The sequence below is a fragment of the Sus scrofa genome, chromosome 6 (assembly GCF_000003025.6).
Source record: "Sus scrofa isolate TJ Tabasco breed Duroc chromosome 6, Sscrofa11.1, whole genome shotgun sequence".
NCBI classification, from domain to species: Eukaryota; Metazoa; Chordata; class Mammalia; order Artiodactyla; family Suidae; genus Sus; species Sus scrofa.
The window spans coordinates 13,865,429-13,890,856 of record NC_010448.4 but is presented as its reverse complement, the minus strand read 5'-3'; the positions used below and the strand labels follow the sequence as shown (position 1 = coordinate 13,890,856).

Here is a 25,428-nt window from a genome sequence, read left to right as displayed (position 1 = left end):
CATTTTGATCAGCTTCTTGGAGCACCTTTCTATCAGCTAGATGGGATGCTGTCAGAGTCACGATTCATTGAATAAAACCAATTAGATCCTCAAATTTATTCAGGTGAATTTTATTTTTAAGCAATATTTAATCCTTATTGGGTTCCACTGTGGTCTAGCCTTGTCCTAAGTCCCTGTCCACTGCAGATGCTCTGATAAGGAACACTGATGCATTTCCCTGTTACTGCGCCTTCCGCCACACTGCATCTATAAAATGCTTTTTAAAATCTTTACCATGGAGCTTCAATTTCTGTTCCACCACTTCGTGTAACTTCAAAGCACCTGAAGGGGCTGCCTTATAGTGGATCCATCTGGAGACCTGCCCTCTGAACATTTGGGGCTTCTGGTGTCTGTAACCCAGTGCTCCAGGATATCAGAGCATAGTAAACACACCCCAAGTTCCAGATGCTGGGGTGACAGCCATTGTTGGTATCTGAGATTCTTAGGAGGTAGGAGGCAGATAGTTTTAATTGCAATCTATGTGTTTTAGAATAACATATCCCTATTTAAACCCATGATTTTAGGGCATAGGCAAAACTAAAGTAGGAATTTAAGATTTTTTTAAAGTGAATTGATTCGAAAAAATATTTTTAAATAATAGTACAAATGGCTAGAATATAGCTAAAATCAAGATTGTGTTACTCCAATTTGAGAAACATCGGCACACGAGAAACTGGTAACTAGTGAAGCAACTAATGGATTCAGCCAGTACCAAACAAATTAAGGAGTCAGGCTCCTAGAGACCCTTCGTTCCCACAAAAGTCTACGGGAGCCCACCATACGCCAAGCCCAAGCCGACCAGGTGCAGGCGGTTGAGTGCCTGGACTACCCGCCCCATTAACCATCTCTGCAAGTCGGGGGGAGAAGGTGGAGCCTTGGGGGCGAGGCCAACTCACCTGTAGTTTGCCGGTGAGGGCGTGGCTGGCTGGGGGCGGCTCCTTGGGGGCGGGAAGCGGAAGCTGCTGCGGCTTCACCTGATTCCGGTAACTTAGCGGTCGCAGGTCGAGCGGTGAAGGTGCGGAGCCAGAACTCGACTAGTGAGCTGCCGACGGCCTCGGGCGTGTGTGAGGGGATGGGGGTCCAGGCCCAGGCTCCGAGGCGGCGCGCGGCGGCGGAACGACACAGGCAGGTCCGGGACGGCGTGGTCCGTGAGCCGGCGCCTGAGGCAGCGCGGAGCCGCAGACTCCCCTGGCCCCGGCGCGGCCCGGGCTGCCGCGGGGTGAAGAGTCGCGGGGCACCGGGGAGCGCCCCGAGCTGCTACCGTGAACCCCGAGAAGGATTTCGCGCCGCACACGCCCAACATCGTTCGCGCCCTCCAAGACAACCTCTGCGAAAAGCGGAAGGTGGCAGCGCTGGAGATCAAGTAAGAGCCGCGGGCACCTGGGAGGCGGCGGGATGGGAAGTGGAGAGCGGAGCCGGGCCCCCGCCCTGTCTATGCCAGGGTCCCACTCCCCGGGACAGCTCCTCACGCCTTTGCAGCAGGTGTTGCTACCCCACGATCCAGGCCCTCAGCGCCGTGCTTAAGAGCGGGAGATTGGGGGTCCCAGCTTTGCTTCTGACTGATGGTGTGTGACTTGGGCAAGTTCTTTAACCTGGTGCCCCAAAGCGCTTTCCGGAGAACGAAGTAACATAATGTATGTTTGCTGCTTGGGGCTGCGGTGAGAATGAAGCGATATGATGTGCATGTGGTACTCAGCACAGTGCCTGGTACATGGTGCGGCCTCCGTCTGGTCTCCATCAGACGAGCAAAGCAGAGAGGGGCCTCTGTGGTGGGAGGGAGGCTGGAAGCCTGAATTTGCTAGTGATATTGACTTGCCTCATTTCTTACCCACCTTTTGAGAAGTGAAAGAGACCATTGGTTGCCAAGTGGAGAAATCAGGTTCAAAACCTCAAGACTCAGAGGACTGTTTGTTTTATCTGTCCTGTCACCCTTGCATGCAAGTGGATACAGGAATAATTTGACCTTTCTTGTTTCTGCAGTCTTATTACAGGTACCATGGTACCCTCTTATCTGTGAGAGGTACATTGCAAAATTCCCAGTGGATGCCTGGAACCTTGGATAGTACTGAACTTTGAATATACTAGGTTTTTTCTTACATGTACATACCTATGATAAGGTTTATAGATTAGGCACAGTAAGAGAATATCCAAATGGCTACCATCACTAGCCTTGCACCTTAGGGCCGTTTAGGTCAAATAAGAGTTACTTAGAAACGAGCACTGCAGGAGTTCCTATCATGGCTCAGCGGAAACGAATCCGACTAGGAACCGTGAGATTGAGGCTTCGAACCCTCGCTCAGTGGGTTAAGGACCCGTGAGCTGTGGTATAGGTCGCAGACGTGGCTCAGATGTGGCATTGCTGTGGTTGTGGTGTAGGCCAGCAGTGGTAGCTCGGATGGGACCCCTAGCCTGGGAACCTCCATATGCTTCAAATGCAGCCCTAAAAAGTACTGCAATACTGGACAGTCAATCTGATAATCCAGCCTGCTACTAAGTGGATGGGTAGCGTATACAGCATAGACATGCTGAAGGAAGGGATGCTTCACGCCCTGGTGGGACAGCACAGGATTTCATCTCACCACTCAGAATGGCGTACAGTCTTTAAAGCATTGTGTATTTCTGGAATTTTCTATTTAATATTTTCTGACCTGTAGTTGACCATTGGTAACTGAAACCATGGATACTGGGGCACCACCATAATCTGAATTTTGCTTTATTTTATTACAAAAGAAGATGTTTGACTTCGAACATTTTATTAAGATTTTTCTGCTTTATTTTACATTTGCAGTTTTTTGAGCCAAATCTCTGTGATAAAGTAGATGGGTGGGTAATTTCAGAAGAGAAGAAAGAAGCAAGCTGTGAACCTGAAAGAACACCAGTCTGGGCATCAGGAAATACAGATTGTAGTTCTGCCATGTCCAATAGGGTAGCCACTGGCCATCTGTAGCTATTTATGTTTTTGGTTTGTTTGTTTTGTTTTTGCTTTTTGCTTTTTAGGGCTGCATCTGCAGTATATGGAAGTTCCCAGGCTCAGGGTTGAGTCAGAGCTGCAGCTGCCACCCACAGCCACAGCCACAGCCACGCGGGATCTGAGCCGTGTCTTCAACCTACACCATAGCTCACAGCAACGCCAGATCCCCAAACCACCCAGTGAGGCCAGGGATCAAGCCCACATCCTCATGGATCCTAGTCAGATTTGTTTCCACTGCGCCACAATAGGAACTCCCTGTGGCTATTTACTTTTAAATTATTAAAGAGAAAATAAAAATTTCAAATCCAGTTCCTCAGTCACACCATGCATATCTCACATGTTCAGTAACCAGATGTACTCAGGGTTTCTTTTTTTTTTTTTTTTTTAAATTTTATTTTCCCACTGTACAGCAAGGGGGTCAGGTTATCCTTACATGTATACATTACAATTACAGTTTTTCCCCCACCATTTCTTCTGTTGCAACATGAGTATCTAGACATAGTTCTCAATGCTATTCAGCGGATCTCCTTGTAAATCTATTCTAGGTTGTGACTGATAAACCCAAGCTCCCGATCCCTCCCACTCCCTCCCCCTCCCATCAGGCAACCACAAGTCTCTTCTCCAAGTCCATGATTTTCTTTTCTGAGGAGATGTTCATTTGTGCTGGATATTAGATTCCAGTTATAAGTGATATCATATGGTATTTGTCTTTGTCTTTCTGGCTCATTTCACTCAGTATGAGATTCTCTAGTTCCATCCATGTTGCTGCAAATGGCATGATGTCATCCTTTTTTATGGCTGAGTAGTATTCCATCGTGTATATATACCACATCTTCCGAATCCAATCCTCTGTCGATGGACATTTGGATTGTTTCCATGTCCTGGCTATTGTGAATAGGGCTGCAATGAACATGCGGGTGCATGTGTCTCTTTTAAGTAGAGCTTTGTCCGGATAGATGCCCAAGAGTGGGATTGCAGGGTCATATGGAAGTTCTATGTATAGATTTCTAAGGTATCTCCAAACTGTTCTCCATAGTGGCTGTACCAGTTTACATTCCCACCAGCAGTGCAGGAGGGTTCCCTTTTCTCCACAGCCCCTCCAGCACTTGTTATTTGTGGATTTATTAATGATGGCCATTCTGACTGGTGTGAGGTGGTATCTCATGGTAGTTTTGATTTGCATTTCTCTTATAATCAGCGATGTGGAGCATTTTTTCATGTGTTTGTTGGCCATCTGTATATCTTCTTTGGAGAAATGTCTATTCAGGTCTTTTGCCCATTTTTCCATTGATTGATTGGTTTTTTTGCTGTTGAGTTGTATAAGTTGCTTATATATTCTAGAGATTAAGCCCTTGTCAGTTGCATCATTTGAAACTATTTTCTCCCATTCTGTAAGTTGTCTTTTTGTTTTCTTTTGGGTTTCCTTTGCTGTGCAAAAGCTTTTCAGTTTGATGAGGTCCCATGGGTTTATTTTTGCTCTAATTTCTATTGCTTTGGGAGACTGACCTGAGAAAATATTCATGATGTTGATGTCAGAGAGTGTTTTGCCTATGTTTTCTTCTAGGAGTTTGATGGTGTCCTGTCGTATATTTAAGTCTTTCAGCCATTTGGAGTTTATTTTTGTGCATGGTGTGAGGGTGTGTTCTAGTTTCATTGCTTTGCATGCAGCTGTCCAGGTTTCCCAGCAATGCTTGCTGAATAGACTTTCTTTTTCCCATTTTATGTTCTGCCTCCCTTGTCAAAGATTAATTGACCATAGGTGTCAGGGTTCATTTCCGGGTTCTCTATTCTGTTCCATTGGTCTGTCTGTCTGTTTTGATACCAGTACCACACTGTTTTGAGGACTGTGGCTTTGTAGTATTTCTTGAAGTCTGGGAGAGTTATGCCTCCTGCTTGGTTTTTGTTTCTCAGGATTGCTTTGGCGATTCTGGGTCTTTTGTTGTTCCATATAAATGTTTGGATTGTTTGTTCTAGTTCTGTGAACAATGTCATGGGTAATTTGATAGGGATTGCATTGAATCTGTAGATTGCTTTGGGTAGGATGGCCATTTTCACAATATTGATTTTTCCAATCCAGAACATGGAATATCTTTCCATTTCTTTACATCTTCTTTGATTTCTTTGATTAAGGTTTTATAGTTCTCGGCGTATAGGTCCTTTACCTCTTTGGTCAGGTGTATTCCGAGGTATTTGATTTTGTGTGGTACAATTTTAAAAGGTATCGTATTTTTGTATTCCATTTCTAATGTTTCATTGCTGGTATACAGAAATGCAACTGACTTCTGAATGTTAATCTTATATCCTGCCACTTTGCTGAATTTATTAATCAGTTCAAGGAGTTTTGGGGTTGAGTCCTTAGGGTTTTCTAGGTATAGAATCATGTCATCTGCATACAGTGACAGTTTGATCTCTTCTCTTCCTATATGGATGCCTTTGATTTCTTTTGTTTGTCTAATTGCTGTGGCTAAGACTTCCAAAACGATGTTGAAGAGCAGTGGTGAGAGTGGGCATCCCTGTCTTGTTCCAGATTTGAGTGAGAAGGCTTTCAGTTTTTCCCCATTGAGTATTATATTTGCTGTGGGTTTATCATAAATGGCTTTGATTATATTCAGGAATGTTTCCTCTATACCCACTTTGGCGAGGGTCTTGATCATGAATGGATGTTGAACTTTGTCAAATGCTTTTTCTGCGTCTATTGAGATGATCATATGATTTTTGACTTTTTTTTTGTTGATGTGGTGTATGATGTTGATTGATTTGCGTATGTTGAACCATCCTTGTGAACCTGGGATGAGCCCAACCTGGTCATGGTGTATAATTTTTTTGATATGTTGTTGGATTCGGTTGGCTAAGATTTTGTTGAGAATTTTTGCATCTATATTCATCAATGATATTGGGCGATAGTTTCCTTTTTGGTGGTATCTCTGCCTGGTTTTGGAATGAGGGTGATGGTGGCCTCATAGAATGTCTTTGGGAGTATTCCTTCTTCTTCAACCTTTTGAAAGAGTTTAAGGAGGATGGGCACCAATTCCTCTTTATATGTTTGATAGAATTCACCTGTGAAGCCATCTGGTCCTGGACTTTTATTTGTAGGGAGTGATTTTATGACCTCTTCAATTTCATTTCTAGTGATCGGTCTGTTCAGTTGGTCTGTTTCTGCTTGATTCAGTTTTGGCAGGCTGTAAGATTCTAGAAAATTGTCCATTTCTTCCAGATTGTCAAACTTATTGCCATATAGTTGTTCATAGTATTCTCTTATGGTTTTTTGTATTTCTGCTGTATCCGTTGTGATTTCTCCTTTTTCATTTATAATTTTGGTGATTTGGGTTCTTTCTCTCCTCTTTTTAGTGAGTCTGGCCAGGGGTTTATCAATTTTGTTCACCTTTTCAAAGAACCAGCTCTTGGTTTTATTAATTTTCTCTATTGTTTTTTGAGTCTCTATTTTATTGATTTCTTCTTTGATCTTTATAATTTCCTTCCTTCTGCTGACTTTAGGACTTTTTTGTTCTTCTTTTTCTAATTCATTTAGGTGGAGGGTTAAGTTGTCAATTTGGGATCTTTCTTCTTTTTTGAGAAAGGCCTGGATTGCTATAAATTTCCCTCTGAGCACTGTTTTCGCAGCATCCCATAGATTTTGAGAGGTTGTGTCTTCATTATCATTTGTTTCAAGGTAGTTTTTAATTTCCTTCTTGATTTCCTCATTGACCCATTGGTTTTTTAGTAGCATGTTGTTTAGTCTCCATGGAGTAGGTTTTTTCTCTTTGCTTTTCCCATGGTTGATTTCTAATTTCATGGCATTGTGGTCAGAGAAGATACTTGAGATAATTTCTATGCTCCTAAATTTATTGAGATTCGCTTTATGTCCCAATATGTGGTCGATTCTTGAGAATGTTCCATGAGCATTTGAGAAGAATGTGTATTCTGCTTTTTTTGGATGTAGTGTCCTGAAGATATCAATTAAGTCTAACTTTTCTATTGTTTCCTTTAGGATCTCTGTTGCTTTATTGGTTTTCTGTCTAGAGGATCTGTCCATTGATGTGAGGGGGGTATTTAGGTCTCCTACTATGATTATATTCTCATCAATATCTCCCTTTATGTCTGTTAATATTTGTTGTATGTATCTGGGTGCTCCTATGTTTGGGGCATATATGTTGATGATAGTAACATCCTCTCCTTGGATGGATCCCTTAATCATTAAATAGTGTCCTTCTTTGTCTTTCTTTATGTCTTTTGTTTTAAAGTCTATTTTGTCTGATATGAGCGTTGCAACTCCTGCTTTTCTGTCATGTCTATTGGCATGAAATACTTTTCCCCAGCCTTTCACTTTCAATCTATATGTATCTTTTGTCCTAAGGTGAGTTTCTTGTAGGCAGCATATTGAAGGTTTTTGCCTTTTTATCCACTCAGCCATTCTGTGTCTTTTGATTGGGGCATTCAGTCCATTGACATTTAAGGTGATAATTGATAGATGATTATTTATTGCCATTTGATCCTCGTGTTCCAGTTGATTCTATGGTTCTCCATTCTTTTTTTTTTTTTTTTTTTTTTTTTTTTTGGTTGGATGGTCTCCTGTTATTATCTGCTTGAGTGTATTTTTTTTTTTCATTTTTTGCAAATGCAATATTTGGTTTTTGCTTGTGGTTGCCCTGTTTTTTAAGTATGCTAACCCCTTCCCATAATTGTGTGTTTTAGCCTGATGGTCCTGTAAGTTCAAACACTTCATTATTATATTAAAATTAAGAAGAGAGACATACATATAAACAAAAAGGATTATTTACCTCCTAACATCCCTTGCCCACATTTTATGGTTTTGATGACTCTTTTATTTTTTTCTTTTTAATTTTATTTTGTTTGAAGCATGTTCATGATTAAATCTGTATGCTGGCTTATTTGAGTGACTGCTCTCTGATTACGGTTTCCTCAGTCCTAGTTCTTCCTCTTCTTCTTCTTCTTTTTTTTTTTTTTTCTTTTCTTTTTTCTTCCCTTTCCTTCCTTTCTTTTTGGTTTAGAGAAGCCCTTTCAATATTTCCTTTAACCTGGGTTTTGTGCTGCTGTATTCTTTAAGTTTTTGTTTGTTGGGAAAAATTTTTATTTCCCCTTCTATTTTAAATGATATTCTTGCTGGATAAAGTATTCTAGGTTGCATATTTTTTCCTTTGAGCACTTTAAATATCTCTTGCCATTCCCTCCTGGCCTGTAGTGTTTCTGTAGAGAAATCAGCTGATATTCTTATGGGGGTTCCCTTGTAGGTAACATTCTGTTTTTCTCTTGCTGCCTTTAGGATCCTCTCTTTATCACTAACTTTTGCCATTTTTATTATGATGTGTCTTGGTGTGGGTCTGTTTGGGTTCAGTTTGTTTGGGGCCCTCTGTGCTTCTTGTATCTTGAATCCAGTATCCTTTAGATTTGGGAAGTTTCCAGCGATAATTTCTTCAAATATATTTTCCATTCCCTTATCTTTTTCTACTCCTTCTGGAATTCCTATTATGCGTAGATTGGCCCGTTTTATATTATCCCATAGGTCTCTTATATTGCTTTCCAGTTTTTTGATTCGGTTTTCTGTCTGTTGACCAGATTGAGTGATTTCCATTATTCTATCTTCCACATCACTGATTCGTTCTTCTGCATTATTCATTCTGGTTTTTACTGCCCCTAGTTCAGTTTGCATCTCTGCAAATGAATGTTCTAGTTTTTCTTGGCTCCTCCTTATATTTTCTAGCTCCTTTCTGAGGGTATCTGCATTACTGTTCATATCTTCTCTTAATTCCTTCAGTATTTTCAGTATTTCTCTTTTGAATTCTAGGTCTGTCTGACTGCAGAGATCTGTTTCATTGTTGACTGTTTTAGGTGAGTTCTCCTGTTGGTTTGACTGGGGGTGGTTTCTCAGCTTCTTCATCTTGCTTGTTGTCTTCTTTCTCCTGAGGGAGTTGTACTCTCCTTTATCGGGTAGTGTTTGCCTTGTCACTGCTGTGGAATATTTCCTGAGGGCTGTCGTTGTTGGTCAATCTTTTTTGAGGCAGTGTGGCTTTTCTGGAGTGTTGATGGAACTAACAGTGTTTCTTTGAAGCAAAGGAGGACTTCCTGAGGGCAGACAGGATTGGGAGGTCCACCCCACGATGGTAGCAGATTTCACTTGGTTCTCAGCACCCCCTGGGGTCTTGGGCGGGTAGCAGGGCCCTTGGAGACTCAAGAGGCTCCTCCCCAGGGCAGCCCGACTCAGAAAGACCGTCTGAGATCTTTTCCCAAGTCGGCCAGGCTTGTTGCAGCTTTTCTGGGCTGCAGGGGGTCCTGCCTGGAGCTGGCAGTCCTATGCAGCTGGTCCACTAGGTCTTAGCACCCCCTGGGGTCTTGGGTGGGTAGCAAGGCCCTTGGAGACCCAAGAGGCTCCTCCCCGGGGGAGCCCGTCTCAGAAAAACCGTCGGAGAATTAGGTCGATCTATTCACGGCCTGGCTAGGCTTGTTCTAGCTTTACTGGGCTGCAGGCCTTTTCTCGGGGGCTGGTGGTGTTTGGTGCTGCTCTGTGGAAGTGTAGCCCCTCCAAAGGGCAAGCAGGCCTGTGCAGGGAGAGCCCCTGCGTTGGTAGGCTTCAGGCAATTGTTGAGGCCAGCCCTCCTGGATGGCAGGCAGCCCCAGGTTCGCGAGAGCGTAGGGGGTGGCGGGGGTGGGGGGAGGGAATGCACTGGGAAGCACAGCTTTCTGCTAGCTAGCGGGCCTGTAAGCTTGCTGTGGCGTGGGGGGTATTCTATGGGAACCCACCCCTTCTTCTCTCCGCTCCCCAGCACGGGCACAGACCAGGCTCTTCTCCCAGGTTCCCTCTGAGGCGGCTTTCCACTTCCCCGCCCCTAGAGTATTGCTCCCTTCCTCTGCGACAGCTTTGTTTTCTAGTCTCCCAGGCAGTCTCTGCCCCGTCAACTGGTTTCTAGACCTCCCAAGCAGTTTCCGCTCTGCCCCGCCCCCCTAGCCGGGGGACTAATCTCTGGAGCCGAGGTCTCGGTGCCCAGCCCCCACCCAGGCGTCCCCCGGCCCTTTCTGGGAACTAACCTTCGGAGGTGAGGTCTCGGTGCCCAGCCCCCACCCAGGCGTCCCCCGGCCCTTTCCCGGGGACTAACCTCTGGAGCCGAGGATTCGGTGCCCAGCCCCCACCCAGGCGTCTCAATTTTTGGTGACTGTGCCCGTAGTTCAGATGGTCCGTTGGGTTCTTGATCCGTTTTTCCGTACTCCAACTTACTGCTACACTCTTCTCTGCATCTGGGGATTCCTCCGGTTCATTTGATCTTTCGCCCGGTAGGAGACTTTCCAGGGTGCAGGATCCCTTTCTCCTCCGCAGTTCCCTTTTGGGAGCGCCCGTCCCGCTCGGATTCACCTTCTCTCACTCTCCTCTTTTCTCCCGTTCTGCCCAATAATGTCACGAACTTCTTGCCATTATTGGAGTTTAGGTTCCTCTGACAGCGATTGGTTGCTGTTCTGTGCGAGTCATTTCTTCTGTAGATGTGCTTTTTTTGTTGTGTTTGTGGGAGAGGGCGAGCGTGTCCCCCTACTCCTCCGCCATCTTGTCCTCTCTTCAGGGTTTCTTAAACTCCGCACTGTTGGCTTTTGGGGGCAAATAATTCTTGGTTGTGGTGGACTGTCCTGTGCATTATAAGATTTTTAGTAGCATCTCTGGTCTCTACCACTGGATATTACTTGTTGGTTGTGCAACCAAAAATGACTCCAGACATTGCCAAATGTCTCCTCAGGACCAGTTGAGAACCAGTGCCTAAACTGCTTTGGGTTTTCATTTCGTCCTCAACTAAAGGCTTTGGATATTGCTAAGTGGACCCTCCCATTCAGCTCTAACATTCTGAATGTATGTCCACCTCACTGCTTCTCCCATCAAGCACCACTTTTTTGAGTGCTCCTATTCTCACTGCTGCACTTCCTCTGGCTCTCGCCAATGCCAGTAAGTTGTAATGATGAGTATTGCTGCATTGAGTAGGAGACCCAGACAGATGTACAGATGTGGCTCCATGTCCATCGTCTTATTGGCTGAAGCTACACTGACACCTGGTTTCGTCCATCATGCGCTCTGCTTCTCAGGAAGGTCCGGTTTTATCATGGCTTTGTTTCCAAAAGTGGGGTCCAGCTGCTTGCTGTTCTAAGGCTGATAAAGAGGCAAGGTTGGTGAACAGGAGGGTTGGGGATGATGGGCGTGCCTCCTGTCCAAAGATCGACACCCTCCTACTGACAACCAGTGGGCAAGACCTTGCAAAGGGGAGTTTCAGGGCGTATAGGTGGAGAGAGGGGGTTATGTGTAGAAATAACACAGTCAGCTCTGACAGCCATCTTGAAATTAGTCATATGCTGGTCTTACTAGTGCCATCTTGATTGTTTCAGGTGCAGTTAACCTTCAGTTCCAGCATGGGTTTGTTGCCACTTCCTCTCGGAATTGTGGCAGCTTATGTCAAGCTACAGTCATTATGTAGTTACCTTCTTCTCCCTGGGATGGGGGTTTCAGTATCTACAAGACAGCTTACAGGATACGACTCAGAATATTATCTACAGCCCTTGAGGAGAAAAAAAGGCCCTTGACTTTGTTTAATGACTAAACTATTATTATTTGATCTTGACTTTTTTCTTGCTTCTGCATTTTTTCACTTCTCTGATTAAACTTATTCTTTGGCTAAAGTTTTTCTATAGACACAAAGACATGCTGGGGGAAGGACCATGGGTCCTGCTCCATTTCAGCCTGAGTCCTTGTATGAGTCCTTAAATAGAGCTGTTATCTGCTTTATTGTTGCCTCTAGCACAATCTGTGTAATTGCTCCCACTCTGCAGGCTGTTTTGGAAAGGATGTGTCTTTAAGGGGGTTGGTTGTGTATCTGACATTGCCCCTGGCTTGTCAAATTCAGGGAGACCCCCCCCCCGCCCGCTCCAGGGCCTTAACTGGGCTATGAACTCCTTAGGAGCAGAGACCCTGTCTTATTTATCTTCAGCACTTAGCACAGTGCCTGGCAGCATTTGACAGTCCGAGTCCACAGGAATAAATGACCATACATTTTTGGTGGGGAAATATCATCGCAGTCTAAGGACTTTGCTACTCAAAAGTGTAGCCCACATGATGGTTGTTCAACTGTAAATATAGTAAAGTTCATTGAATTAAAACAAAAAGTGTAGCCCACACACCAGAGACATCAGGATTGCCTGGGAGCTTGTTAGAAAGTTTCCAGCCTCACCCCAAACCTGTGGATCAGAATCTGCATTTTAACACCATCCCTGGTGATCTGTGGGCACATGAGAGCTGGAGAAGCACTGGCCTAGAAGACATTGCACTCAGGTTCCAGCCTTCTTCAGCCAGATTTGGAATGAGAAGCACCCTGCTGGCTAAGTTCCTCAGAGTGTATGTTTCACAAACTGCTCAGGGACAGATAGGAACTTACTTATGCATCACCTGAGAGCTTCCTGGTATTTCTGCTTTTAAGGATGCTGATCCTGTTGCAGCAGGGCCACACCTTTATGATGTATTTAACCTTAATTACTTCTTTATAGGACCTGTCTGCAAATCCTGCCACCAGGGCTGCATGAATTAGAAGGCTGGGGGTGGGGGGACAAGTCAGTCCTTAACATTGCTCATTTTTTAAAAGTGATCATGTGTAAAGCACAGTCTGTCTGACTTGGGGGGAGAAGAATTTGGTCATTGTACACCCCTCATTGCATTTATCTTGCACAGTGCTGTTAGTTAGGTCATGTTATCCCATTTCACACATGAGGAAACAGAGGTTAAGTTACTTAACAGAAGTTAAGTAATCTTCCCAAGGTTTCACAACTAGAACCTGGATGGAAAACCAGGTTCATCTGTCTCAAAAGGCTTTCACTACAATGAATGGTTTTCCCTATCAAAAAGGGGACATGCACTTAACAAAAGAAATTTCAGGGAGTTCCCCAGTGGGCTAGCAGTTTAGGATCTGGCATTGTCACTGCTATGCCTCGGATTTAATCCCTGACCTGGGAACCTCTGCATGCCATAAGCACAGCCAAAAGAAAAAAAAAAAAAAAGGAAAAGGAAATTTCAAACTTGAACATCCCCGTGGTAGTTTTTTTTTTTTAATTGAAGTATAGTTGATTTACAATGTTCTGTTACTTTCTTCTACAGAGCAGTGTTCAGTTATACACTCACACACACACATATATATATCTATTCTTTTTTAAAATATTATTTTCATTATGGTTCATCATAGGCTACTGAATATAGTTCCCTGTGCTATACAGTAGAACTTTGTTGTTTATCCATTCTATATATAATAGCTCATATCTGTTAACTCCAACCTTCCACTCCACCCCTCCCCTGAGGCAACCAAAAGTTCTCTATGTCCTTGAATCTGTTTCTGTTTTGTAGATAGGTTTATTGTGTCATATTTTATTTATTTTTTCATAGCAGCATTGTTCATTTTTTAAATTTTTTTATTATTATTTCCCCAATACAATTTTTTTTCTACTGTACAGCATGGTGACCCAGTTACACATACATGTATACATTCCTTTTTCTCCCATTATCAGGCTCCATCATAAGTGACTAGACATAGCTCTCAGTGCTACACAGCAGGATCTCATTGTTAACCCATTCCAAAAGCAATAGTTTGCATCTATTAACCCCAAGCTCCCAATCCATCCCACTCCCTCCCCCTCAGCAACCACAAGTCTATTCTCCAAGTCCACGGTTTCTTTCTTTTTTTTTTTTTTTTTTTTTTTTTTTTGCTGTGGAAAGGTTCGTTTGTGCCATATATTAGATTCTAGATATAACTGATATCATATGGTATTTGTCTTTCTCTTTCTGACTTACTTCACTCAGTATGAGAGTCTCTGGTTCCATCCATGTTGCTGCAAATGGCATTATTTTGTTCTTTTTTATGGCTGAGTAGTATTCCATTCTGTCATATTTTAGATTCCACATATAAGTGATATCATATGGCATTTGTCTTTTCTTTCTGACTTAGTACATTAATCTCTAGTTGCATCCATGTTGCTGCAAATGGAATTATTTCATGTTTTTTTTATAGCTGAGTAATATTCTATTGTATATATGTACCACATCTTCTTTATCCATGCATCTGTTCTTAGACATTTAGATTGTTTCTATGTCTTGGCTATTCTGAATAGTGCTGCTGTGAACATATGGATGCATATATCCTTTTGTGTAGATGTATGCCTGGGAGTGGTATTGCCGGATCATAAGGTAGTTCTATTTTTAGTTTTCTGAGGAACCTCCATACTGTTTTCCATAGTGGCTCCACCAACTTACATTCCCACCAACAGCGTAGGAGAGTTCCCTTTTCTCCATACCTCTGCAGCATTTGTTATTCATACATTTTTTGATGATGGCCATTCTGACAGGTGTGAGGTGGTACCTCATAGTAGTTTTGATTTGCATTTCTCTAATAATGAGTGATGTTGATCATCTTTATATGTGCCTACTGGCCATCTATTTGTCTTCTTTGGAGAAATGTCTATGTAGGTCCTCTGCCCATGTTTCAATTGTGTTGTTTTTCATTGTTGTATGAGCTGTTTGTATATTTTGGAGATTAAGCCCATGTCAATTGCATCATTTGCAAATATTTTCTACCATTCTGTAGGTTGTCTGTGTTTTATGGTTTCTCTTGCTATACAAAAGCTTATAAATTCAAGTCCCATTTGTTTAGTTTTTATTTCTATTGCCTTGAGAGACTGACCTAAGAAAACATTGGTATAATTTATGTCAGAGTATGTTTTACCTATCATTTTTTAGGAGTTTTATGGTATCACATCTCATGTTTAAGTCTTTAAGCCATTTTGAGTTTATTTTTTAATGTGGTTTGAGGTGGTGTTCTAACTTCATTGATTTACATGTGGCTGTCCCCCATGGTAGTTCTTTTTTGGCCCCCATGTGGAGTTCCCGGGCCAGGGATCCAATCTGAGCTGCAGTTTCAACCTAAGCCACAACTGTGACAATGCCAGATCTTTAACCCACTGTGCTGGGCCAGGGATTGAACCTGTGCCTCAGTGCTCCCAAGATGCTGCTGATCCCATTTCTCCACAGCGGGAACTACACTCATGATAGTTGTAACTGCTACTCTCAGTATTCTAGAATCTGTCTGCTCAGGTGACAGCCAGTACTCCACAGGATGCTGGAGTGAGGGATTAACATTCCTAATAAGAGGATAGTGTTTTATCTCAATGACAGGCCTCTCAAACACTAAAACCACAGAGATGGATGACTGGATCAAGTAAACAACCCCCAGACATCAGATTCTCAAGCACAGCCTGTATTAAGTAACCAGGATGTGATGGCTAAATGTGAGTCTGTTGTGTGAAGTCCTGGAGACCTTTTACCACAGCCTTGTTCCAACAAGCCCACACAGCTTTCCCAAGGATAAGACACAGACTAAAGTGATTTTTTTTTAATGTAATTTTTTTTCTTTTTATGGCCACACCCACAGCATATGGAAGTTCCTGGGCCCGGGATTCGACTTGAGCTGCAGCTGCAATAACCTTGGTTCCTTTAACTCAATTAATTCTTGTGCTGGGCCAGGAATCGAACCTGTCTCCACTGCAACCCGAGCCAGTGCAGTAAGGTAGTCAGATTAACTCACTGAGCCACAGCAGGAACTCCTAGGCTAGGTTTTTTGGTTTTTTGTTTTCTTTTTAGGGCCATACCTGTGGCATATGGAAGTTCCCAGGCTAGGGGCCGAATCCGAGCTACAGCTGCTGGCCACAGCCACAGCCACACCATGTCTGCGACCTAGGCCTCAACTTGTGGCAACGCCCAATCCTTTAACCCACTGAGCGAGGCAAGAATATCTAACCTGCATCCTCAATGATACTAGTCAGGTTCTTGACCCACTGAGTCACAACAGGAACTCCCTAGGCTAAAATTTGAGAATGCTTTTTTGGATTTGGAAGGTTCTTGGTTTCAGGGGATATAGTCACTGATCAGTCCTGGAGACAAGGTTGGTAAGACTCCAGGCCCTGCTCTCTGGGAGTCTAGTGTTGGGGAGAAATGCCAGTAGCCCTCTGATAAATGGAGTGGGTGCTCCCTCCGCTGGGGGTGCCGTGGCCCACACTGTGATGGCAGGACCCTCTCACTGCAAGATGGGAGAGACGAAGCTCTTCATAGCCCAGCATGGGCTCACTGCCAAGTCTCTGGTGTTGCTGAGCTTTGACTCTCAGAGCCAGTGAATGGAGGTGCCCAGACCATTCGCCCTGAGAATATGAAGCCCAAGCAGGGACATCAGGGAGAGAGCTCCTGAATGGCACATCCCTCCTGCTGGGGAAGGTGGGGTGGGAGGAATGGCATAGGGAACAGCGATCCCTGGGGCTCTGGGAGCCCATCAACATTGAAATGTTGAGGTTGAGCTAGCTCTTGGGATCCTACCACCTCTGCAGGGAGACACTAGTGCTTACCAGATGGTTTAGGGCAATTTTTGGAGTTTGGGTTAGAATTCCACACAGCTCTGTTCTTTTTTAGCAGTGGGACCCCATAAAATTGCTTCATCCAGGGGTCACAGATTGGCAGCCAGGGGCTGTGTCCCGCAGGCAGGGCTATTTGGTTTGGCCTGGATCACAGGGTACTTTATATTTAGAAATTTCAGAGTAAAGTTCAGGTTTCTGGTTTCTCTAAGGAATTGGAAGATATGGGCCCATATTCCCACACAGCAGATCAGTGGACATATGGGCCCACCCATCTGTCCTGGCTGGGTCATGGTCTCCCCAGTTTGTCCCCTGTGCTGGCAAATTTGCTCCTGCCTAACCTCCCTTGGCCTTCTCACCTGTGTCTCCTTCTTGGTCCCTGTACGCATTTGAGTTTAACCTCTGTGCCTCATTAACTCATCTTAAAAAGAAAAAAAAAAAAATGCACCTTGAAAACATTACACTAAGTGTAAGAAGCCAGTCACAAAAGGCCATGTATTATATGATTTCATTTATATGAACTACCTAAACTGGCAAATCAAATAGACAGAAGGTAGATTAGTGGTTGCCGAGGGCTTGGGGCGGGGGGGTCGGGAAAATAGGGAGTGCCTGCTAACAGGTAATCTTTCTAGGATGATAAAAATATCCTAAAATTGAGTATAGTGACAGCTGCACAAGTTTGTGAACATACTAAAACCCGCTGAATTGCACACGTTTAAAGAGTGAATTTATGGCATGGGAATTATATATCAGTTTTTAAAGATAAGAGTGCCTATAGGTTGTGAGAGCACAAGCAAAGTGCTCATGATGGGGTCGCAGTTGTTGTCACCTGAAAGCCAGACATGCCTCCTGCTGTCTGGGATTTGTTTCTCCTTCACGCTTTTTCTGCTGATTATACCCAGGGGATGTTCAGTACGTTTTGTTACTTAACTGACTCTCAGAGCTTTCCAGAAGTTCTTTGGCCCTTCCTCAGAGCACATGTCCCACTTCTCATGTTCAGTTATTGGAGACTACTGAGCAGGTGGGAACCAAATCGCTTAAAACTCAGGCAAGCAGATGGAGAAGACGTTTACCCTCCAGATTCTCTTTGGGAAACCGCTGCGTGGCTCTGTCCCCTGGTGACATCATGTTACCTTGAAAACTGGGATGGGTCTCTGCACCTGCCAGGAAAAGAGAGGCAGCCCAGTGTCCAGGCTGAAAATGTCACAGCACAGGATTAAACACAACTCTGGATTTATCTTTCTGTCCTTCTCAGAGCCAGGAGCAAAGCAGGTCCTTGGTCCACAGGGAGTGAATGAACTTGATCTTGTACAGTGTGTTAAGATCACGGTTTGTCTGTGACTTTGCACTAATAGTGTTACATGAGCATATGCAATGCAGAACTCGCTACATGCATGATCTCATTTAATTCTCTGTAAATGGTGCAAAGGCTCTGAAATCATTAGCCTCACCTTACCTCCGGGGCTGTCTCCTCTGAAGACATCGGAATGTGTGTGCAGTGACTGAAACCTCTGCCACCTCCTGGCTGGGCCATTTAGACATCACCAAATGAAAAGGCATTGGGTTCAATGAAATACTACATGTTAGAATGTAACATGGTAGTTAAGATGGAGTCCAAAAAATTTTGACTTGATTTCTGCACCTACCATCTATAAAATGGCTATCATAGTACTAGCTGCATGGCTTATTTTAAGGTTTAAATGAGATGATGCGTGTAAAGCACGCAGCACATTACCTGGCATGTAGCACATGCTCAGCAAGAGGTTACTTCCTGCCTTCACAAGAGAAGAACAGGCCTGGGCCTTCATTTCAGCATCTGCAGTACGTGCCTCATCTGTGCACCCCACATCTGGTGCAGAAGTGTTCCAGCGATGTCTGAACACTGGGCAGTGGGGAAGACCCGGGGCAGAGCTGCACTTCAGGCAGGGCCTGAGTTCTGCGGAGGGAAGTACCCTCTGTAATTGGGTGTGTGTGCTTTGCAGCCGGTGTGGTTTAAGGAGATGGACTGGAGGAACTTGTGTACAGTTGAGAGGCCATGGGCTTTGTAGGTGTCAAGGTTCAGATTCTCTGTGACTGTGAAAAAGGAACTTGGTTTCCCTGAGGCTCTTACTACTTCTTTTTTTTTAATGGAGTGTAGTTGACTTACAATGTTGTTAGTTTCATGTGTACAATAAAGTGAATCCGTTATATATATATTTATACATATATACATCCATTCTGATTACTTTTCAATATACATTACAGAATACTGAATACATTTTCCTGTGTTAAACAGTAGGTCCTTGCTACTGATCTGTTTTATGTACATTAGTGTGTATATATTAATCCCCACCTCCTAATCTGTTCCTCCCCTCTATGCTTCTCCTTTAGTAACCATTAGTTGGGTTTCTAAATCTTTGAGTGTGTTTCTGTTTTGTAAGTTCTTTGTGTCATTTTTATTAGATTCCACACATTAGTGATCTCATATTTGTCTTTCTCTGACTTCACTTAGTGTGATAATTTCTAGATACATCCATATTGCTGCAAATGGCATTATTTCATTAAGGCTGAGTAATATTCAATTCTATATATAAGGTATATATTATATACATAGAATATATAGTATTCTATTCTATATATTAAAATATATACAATGCATATATAATTGTTATAGTAATTGATAATATAATTGTTAAATATTAATATATATTGATATATAAATATATATTAATACAATATATAATATAGTTATATAAGTGATTAATATAATACATATAATTAATAATATATTGCATAATTATATATTATTTGTTTATATATTCTATATATATAGAAATTCTATTCTACATATATATTCCTATATATATATATATATTCTATATATGTACCATACTTCTTTATCCATTCCTCTATCCATGGACATTTCAGTTGCTTCCATGTCTTGGCTGTTGTAACTAGTGCTACTATTGTAAATCGTGCTGCAGAGAACATTAGGGTACATGTATCTTTTTTTTTTTTTTTTTTTTGGTCTTTTTGTTTTTTCTTTAGGGCAGTACCTGCAGCATATGGAGGTTCCCAGGCTAGGGGTCCAATTGGAGCTATAGCTGTCGGCCTATGCCACAGCCACAGCAACGTAGGATCGAGCCACATGTGCGGCCTACACCACAGCTCAGGGCAACACCGGATCCTTAACCCACTGAGCGAGGCCAGGGATTGAACCTGCAACCTCATTCTTACTAGCTGGGTTCGTTAACCACTGAGCCATGACGGAAACTCCTGCATGTATCTTTTTGAATTACGGTTTTCTCTGGATAGATGCCCATGAGTAGGATTGCTGGGTTATATGGTAGTTCTATATTTACTTTTAACGGAACCTCCATACAGAGTTCTCCAGAGTGCTTGCACAAGCTTACATTACCACCACCAGTGCAGGAGCGTTGCCTTTCCTCCATACCCTCTCCAGCATTTGTTGACTTTCTGATGGTGGTGTGAGGTGATACCTCATTGTGGTTTTGATTTGCATTTCTCTAATAATTAGTAATGTTGAGCATCTTTTCATGTACTTTTTAGCCATCTGTCTCCTTTCTTTGGATAAATGTCTGTTCAGATCTTCTGACCACTTTTAAATTTTTTTAATAAAAACCTGTGTGAGGTGTTTGTATATTTTGGAAATTAATCCTTTGTCAATATCTTCGTTGTCAAATATCTTTTCCTATTCTTTGGGTTGTCTTTTGGGTGGGGGGGGCAGTATCAGCCACATATCTAACTTCCCAGTCTAGGGATGGAATCAGAGCTGCTGCCCTATGCCACAGCAACTCAGGATCCAAGCCACATCTGCACCCTACACCACAGCTCATAGCAATGCCAGATCCTTAACCCACTGAGCAGGGCCAGGAATTGAATGCACATCCTCATGGATACTAGTCAGGTTTGTTACCACTGAGCCACAATGGAAAGTTCTGCAGGTTCTCTTTTAATTTTATTTATGGCATCCTATCTTGTGCAAAAGCTTTTAAGTTTAATTATGTCCTATTTGTCTATTATTGTTTTTGTTTTCATTACTCTAAGAAGTGGATCTGAAAAGATATTGCTGCACTTTATGTCAGAGTATTCTGCCTATGATTTCCTCTGAGAGTTTTATAGTATCTGGGCCTGCACTTAGGCCTTTAATCAAATTTGAGCTTATTTCATGTACATTGTTAGAACCCTAATTTCATTCTTATACATGTAGCTGTCCAGGTTTCCAAACACCACTTACTGAAAAGACTATATTCTATCCATTGTAAGTTCCTGCCTTAGGCTCTGCTTCTGGAAGATGAGATAATAATTGCATACGGGGTTGTTCTCTGTATAGGACTGGGGACTATATCTCGTCACTTATGACAGAGCATGATATGTGAGAAAAAAGAGTGGATATATGTATGTGTGACTGGGTTACCTTGCTATACAGAAGAAAACTGACAATACTGTAAATTTTTATTTTCCACCTATATGGAAAGTAAAAATTATTTTAAAAATGGGGGAGAGTTGTTCTGAGGCATGACCAACTCCTGAAACACTTACAGTGTGTACCTAGGAGGTGGCCAGGTAACTGGTCTTCGTGCAGCTGGTGGCTATTGGCATGCTGCGTCGCAGAGGCCAGGGATCCAGTGCGGGGCTATGGTTGTGATGCTGGTTGTGGCCCCAGGTTCTCCTTGGGTGGAAGAGGATTCCAAACGCGTCCTGGCCTGTCTCTGGCTCCTTCTCTGACCAGGGACAAGGTAGTTGAGTGGCACATTGTGAAGCGTGGAGTCCGCCGGCACTGGGGACTGTGCCTCCCGGGGAATGGGTGTTTCTGCCGTCCTGCAGCAGCTCGGACCAGGTGTGCACGGAGGCTCTGAGCCCTCTCTAGAGGACACTTCCTCAGTCAGGGCTTGCAGAGGAGCGAGGCAGAAGCAGATCTCCTCTCTGGCACAGAGAATAGGAATGCCTGTGACCTTGACACCAGCAAAGATCCTGGGGACTTGGGAGCGTACATTTCTGGGCCACAGACTACCTTCAAAACGAGTGCAGCTTCAGATCCCCTCCCTGTGGCTCACAACCTAGAGATGAAAGAGCCGACAGTGTTCTTTTGAAGAAACACTAGGCCTCGGGCTGGGGGCGCCCAGGTTGCAAACTTCCCTTCCTCTGCTCCCCTCTGTCGTTGTCTTTTCTCTCTGCACGTCCCCTGTGAAGGAGAGAGGCCAAGTCCTGCGACCGGGCCTGTGTGGGGCACCCACCAGGGGCTGGGGCATCCATCACCCCTAGGCAGACACGTGTCAGGTCCCGTCCTGACATCGCTGTCTGTCCCCAGCCACCAGCCACAGCTCTGGGGCCCTTGTCTTTCTCAGGGTGTATCTTCCGATCCCTGGAGCCCTTGGCCCCTGTGAACTTGACTCATAAGCTAGGGCTTAGGCCTGTCCAAATACGATTCGCATTTACCCAGCAGGTTAAGCGTAGATCAGCAGACACCCCTGGACACAGGGAGGGCGGCGCGGGGCTTCCTCGTGTTTCCCGACACCTTGTCCCTCAGCCCCGCCGGCCAGGCTGGGCAGGCCCCGGGCAGATGCTTCCTGGCTCCCCACTTACCGTGCGGAGCTCTTGACAAAAGGAGAGGGATGGCGCTACTCACCCAGAGAATCGCGGCACCAGCCTGTCCTCAAGGGCCGCATGGAGGAGCTGAGGAGCTAGAAACGGGCAACACGGGGGAAGGAAACCCAGACCTTCCATGGAGAGTTGCTGGGCACGGACTGCGCGGTCGCTGAGTCCTTCAGCCTTCAGAGGAGGAATGACCTGTCCTGAGAGGGCAGGAAGAGCAGCAGCTTGGACTCGAGCTGGACTTTGAAGGCCGACTAGGGCGTGGAAGGGAGCTTTCCTGGAGAGTGGAGAGGACAGGAGGTGTCCAGGGCCCAGAGAGAAGGCGAGTGTGGCTGGAGCCGAAGGCGGGCTGGGCAGCTGGCAGCTGGGCAGGAAGACTGGAGAGGTGAGGTCAGCTGGCCCTGGCTTGACGGCCTGGGTGTCAGGCAGAGCGTGGGCCAGCTCTTCCTGCGGGGCCCAGGGGGGGACCCAGAGGGCCAGGCCCAGTGCTCTCCAGGCTGATGCTTCTGGTGTTCTCCAGGGGGATCCACTGTTGGTTATTGTTGGTCTTGTTCTCCTGACCATGGGCGATATTCTTCCCCAAGGGCAAGGGTGCAGACAGCAGAGACTGGGGTTCCAGGCGTGTTTGGGGCGGCCTGGGGGGCCCTGAGTTGCGCTGTGGGAGGATTGAGGGTGAGCGAGGCCTCGCGGCTGGTGTAGAGCAAACGGGAAGGTCGGGGCGAGCTGAACACAAATATTCCCCCCGCCCATGTCCTCCCTGGTCTGGAGACCCTGTTACACCTGCCAGCTGTCCCCTGGCCTCAGTGCCCTTTCCTCGTGCTCTCTCGCCATTCGGTGTCTATAGGCCTTTGTAGTCTTCAGAGTTGCCTAAAGGTCGCTCAGATCCATACTGCTCAACACCTGCAGGTCACTCGTCCCTTCCCTGACTGCTCACGGACACCAGAAATCCAACCAGTTCCTTTGCCAAGCATGTGACTGGGCACAGCCCCTCTGGCCCTGTCGCCCACCCGTCTCCTTCACTTTGCCAAACCAAGTGCCTCTCTCCCTCCTCTGAGCCTTCGTTCATGCTGTTCCCTCTGTCTGCCTTGACTCGCCCTGAACAGCTTCGAACGCACACTAGTCAACCTTCGAAACCCCTCGCAAAAGCTGACCCTCTGAAGCCACCCCTGAGTCTCTGCTCACCAGAGATGCTGGTCAGGATCTTCCCCTCCCTCCCCTTCCTCAGCTTGCACTCTCCTCACCAGATTTTTCTGTTTCCCACTAAAGTCCTTGAGGCCTTTCTTGCTTCTCCTCCACCCCATCCGGGCAGAGAGCCCTTCAAGGGCAGGGGATGCATCCCCTTTGCTGGCTCTCAAATGGGGAGGGAGGCCTTTTCCGGTTGCTGGCGGAGGGGGGACGTTTATGACCTGAAGCAAGAGGACAGGTGAGGAGGTGGTTCCGGGGATGGGCTATGCTGCTGGCAGGGCTGGATCATCTCTGGCTCCCCTGGCGCTGCTGACGTGGCCGGGCTTCCCCAGGGCAGTGTGGCAGCCACAGTCCCAGGCAGACTATCTGGGCAGGATGGGGCAGCACAGCTGCTGGCAGGGGCTGTGCTCATCCCACTTCCTGGACTCCTCGAGAACAAGGAGACACAAGTTCTGGGTCTTTGTGGAATGTAGTAGACAGGTATGTAAAACTTAAGCTAGGAACCAGTCCTTCTCTGTTCTGAGACCGTAGTCAGCAATTCTTTGGGCAGTGTGACATTTCCCATCCCATCCCATCCCATCCCATCCCATCCCATCCCATCCCATCCCATCCCATCCCTTAGGATTACCAAAAGGTACACTCCTGCATTGGCCGGGAATCGAACCCGGGCCTCCCGCGTGGCAGGCGAGAATTCTACCACTGAACCACCAATGCTCCAGTTGGTAGCAGCTCTGTGAGCACCTCCCTTTAACCCCAGTCCTGAGCCTCCTAGTCTGTATGCTGATTCACAGACCATAAGGCCATGCTCTGGTGCTGCCACATCAGCACAGCTGCAAGAGCAGAAGCTTAGGCTCCAGAGCAGGAGAGAAGGCAGGAGGCTGTGTGTGTGAAGTTGATTTGCCTTCATCCTCCGGACAGAAACAAGAGCCCTTCTGTCTTGGGAGCAAAAAGCCCACTGAGACTTTGGGGAACCTTGCGGTCTGATGTGTGGGCCCTCCCATCCCACGCTCACATCGTGTGTTGAGCTGTTGATACAAGTCCCAGGCTTCACCACAGCTTCCTGCTGGAGACTGGCCAAGGCCCAGGGGGCGCAACAGGAGTCCCCTTACTGGGGAAGTTTCCCATAGGCAGCAGTGCCTCTCTGGAGAACCCAGCTGCTGTTCCTGCTCCCTTGAGCAGGGAGTGTGGTCGGGCTGACAGCAGCCCTTGGCTGCTGCAGACTGGGTGTGGCTGCGGGAAGCTGGCTCCTCCAGCAGGATTTCTGTGGGGGAACTTGCTGAGAAAAGGCCAAAAAGCAGCACTGCATTGGCCGGGAATCGAACCCGGGCCTCCCGCGTGGCAGGCGAGAATTCTACCACTGAACCACCAATGCGCCAGCTGTCCTGGGACACATCTGCAGGCCTTTTCTCAAGGGGCGGTGTCTTTCCAGACTCAGAGAGGAGCGCTGACACATCCCTGGGCCTCATCTGGCTGGTTTTTCCTGTTCGGGAATCCAGTGGGTTTATGCACAACCATCCTTGCTGGGCCTTATTTCAGTGCTTTGCCAAGCAGGGGCCTTGGGAACTGGCTTGGTGCATCCCCAACCCTCAGCCCCCTGGGCATCACACCCCATAAAGATCAAAGACCCCTCACAGGCCATTTGTGCAGCCCCTTCCTGAACTCCCCACCTCTGCTCCATGTCCATCAGCTCAGGAGCCAGGCCTGTTGTGCTCACAGAATAGGTGCCCCCTGTGACTTTTGCATTGAGTATTAATCAAAGTCCTGTATCCTTCCACTGAAAAAATTTTTTGCAATTAATTTTGCTCTAATTACTAGCAGGTTCCTGATAGGAAGCTGGAGGCACACAAACTAATGGATACCTTTTGAACTTGACCTCTTAAAATTTTTTGAGCCAACTTGAGACCCCCAGTTATGGCACAGGCAAGCAGTGTACCTGCCTAGGTGGACACAGCAATTAGATAGTGAATCCAGGCAGCTGCTCGAAAAGTTTGTAATCTCTAGGCCACGCAACTCACACCTTGGCTGCTACAGTGGTCCCAGTCCCTCACGCCTGGTGCTGGGATGGTCCTCCCTTTCCCTTTCATCTTAGAGCATCTTTTTCTCCCCCATTTTAAAAATTTTTGTTGAAGTAGACTTTATTTACAATGTTGTGATAATTTCTAGAGTACAACAAAGTCATTCAGTTATACACATATACATATGCATCCTTTAAAATTTTA

At 45.4% G+C, this 25,428-nt stretch overlaps 1 protein-coding gene and 2 non-coding genes across 3 annotated transcripts in view; 1 reads left to right on the top strand and 2 right to left on the bottom strand.

Moving 5' to 3' along the window:
• Positions 1-25,428, top strand: part of LOC102168126 (protein VAC14 homolog) — a 42,573-nt gene that overhangs the window by 2,545 nt on the left and 14,600 nt on the right. The window contains exons 2-3 of the mRNA XM_021097532.1: positions 1,032-1,191; positions 1,265-1,402. Of these exons, the coding sequence (XP_020953191.1) occupies positions 1,032-1,191; positions 1,265-1,402 (298 nt within the window). The remainder of the gene's footprint in view (positions 1-1,031; positions 1,192-1,264; positions 1,403-25,428) is intronic.
• On the bottom strand, positions 23,853-23,923 carry TRNAG-GCC. Its single transcript has one exon. It is a non-coding gene; the product is annotated as a tRNA-Gly (tRNA).
• TRNAG-GCC lies at positions 24,511-24,581 on the bottom strand. Its single transcript has one exon. It is a non-coding gene; the product is annotated as a tRNA-Gly (tRNA).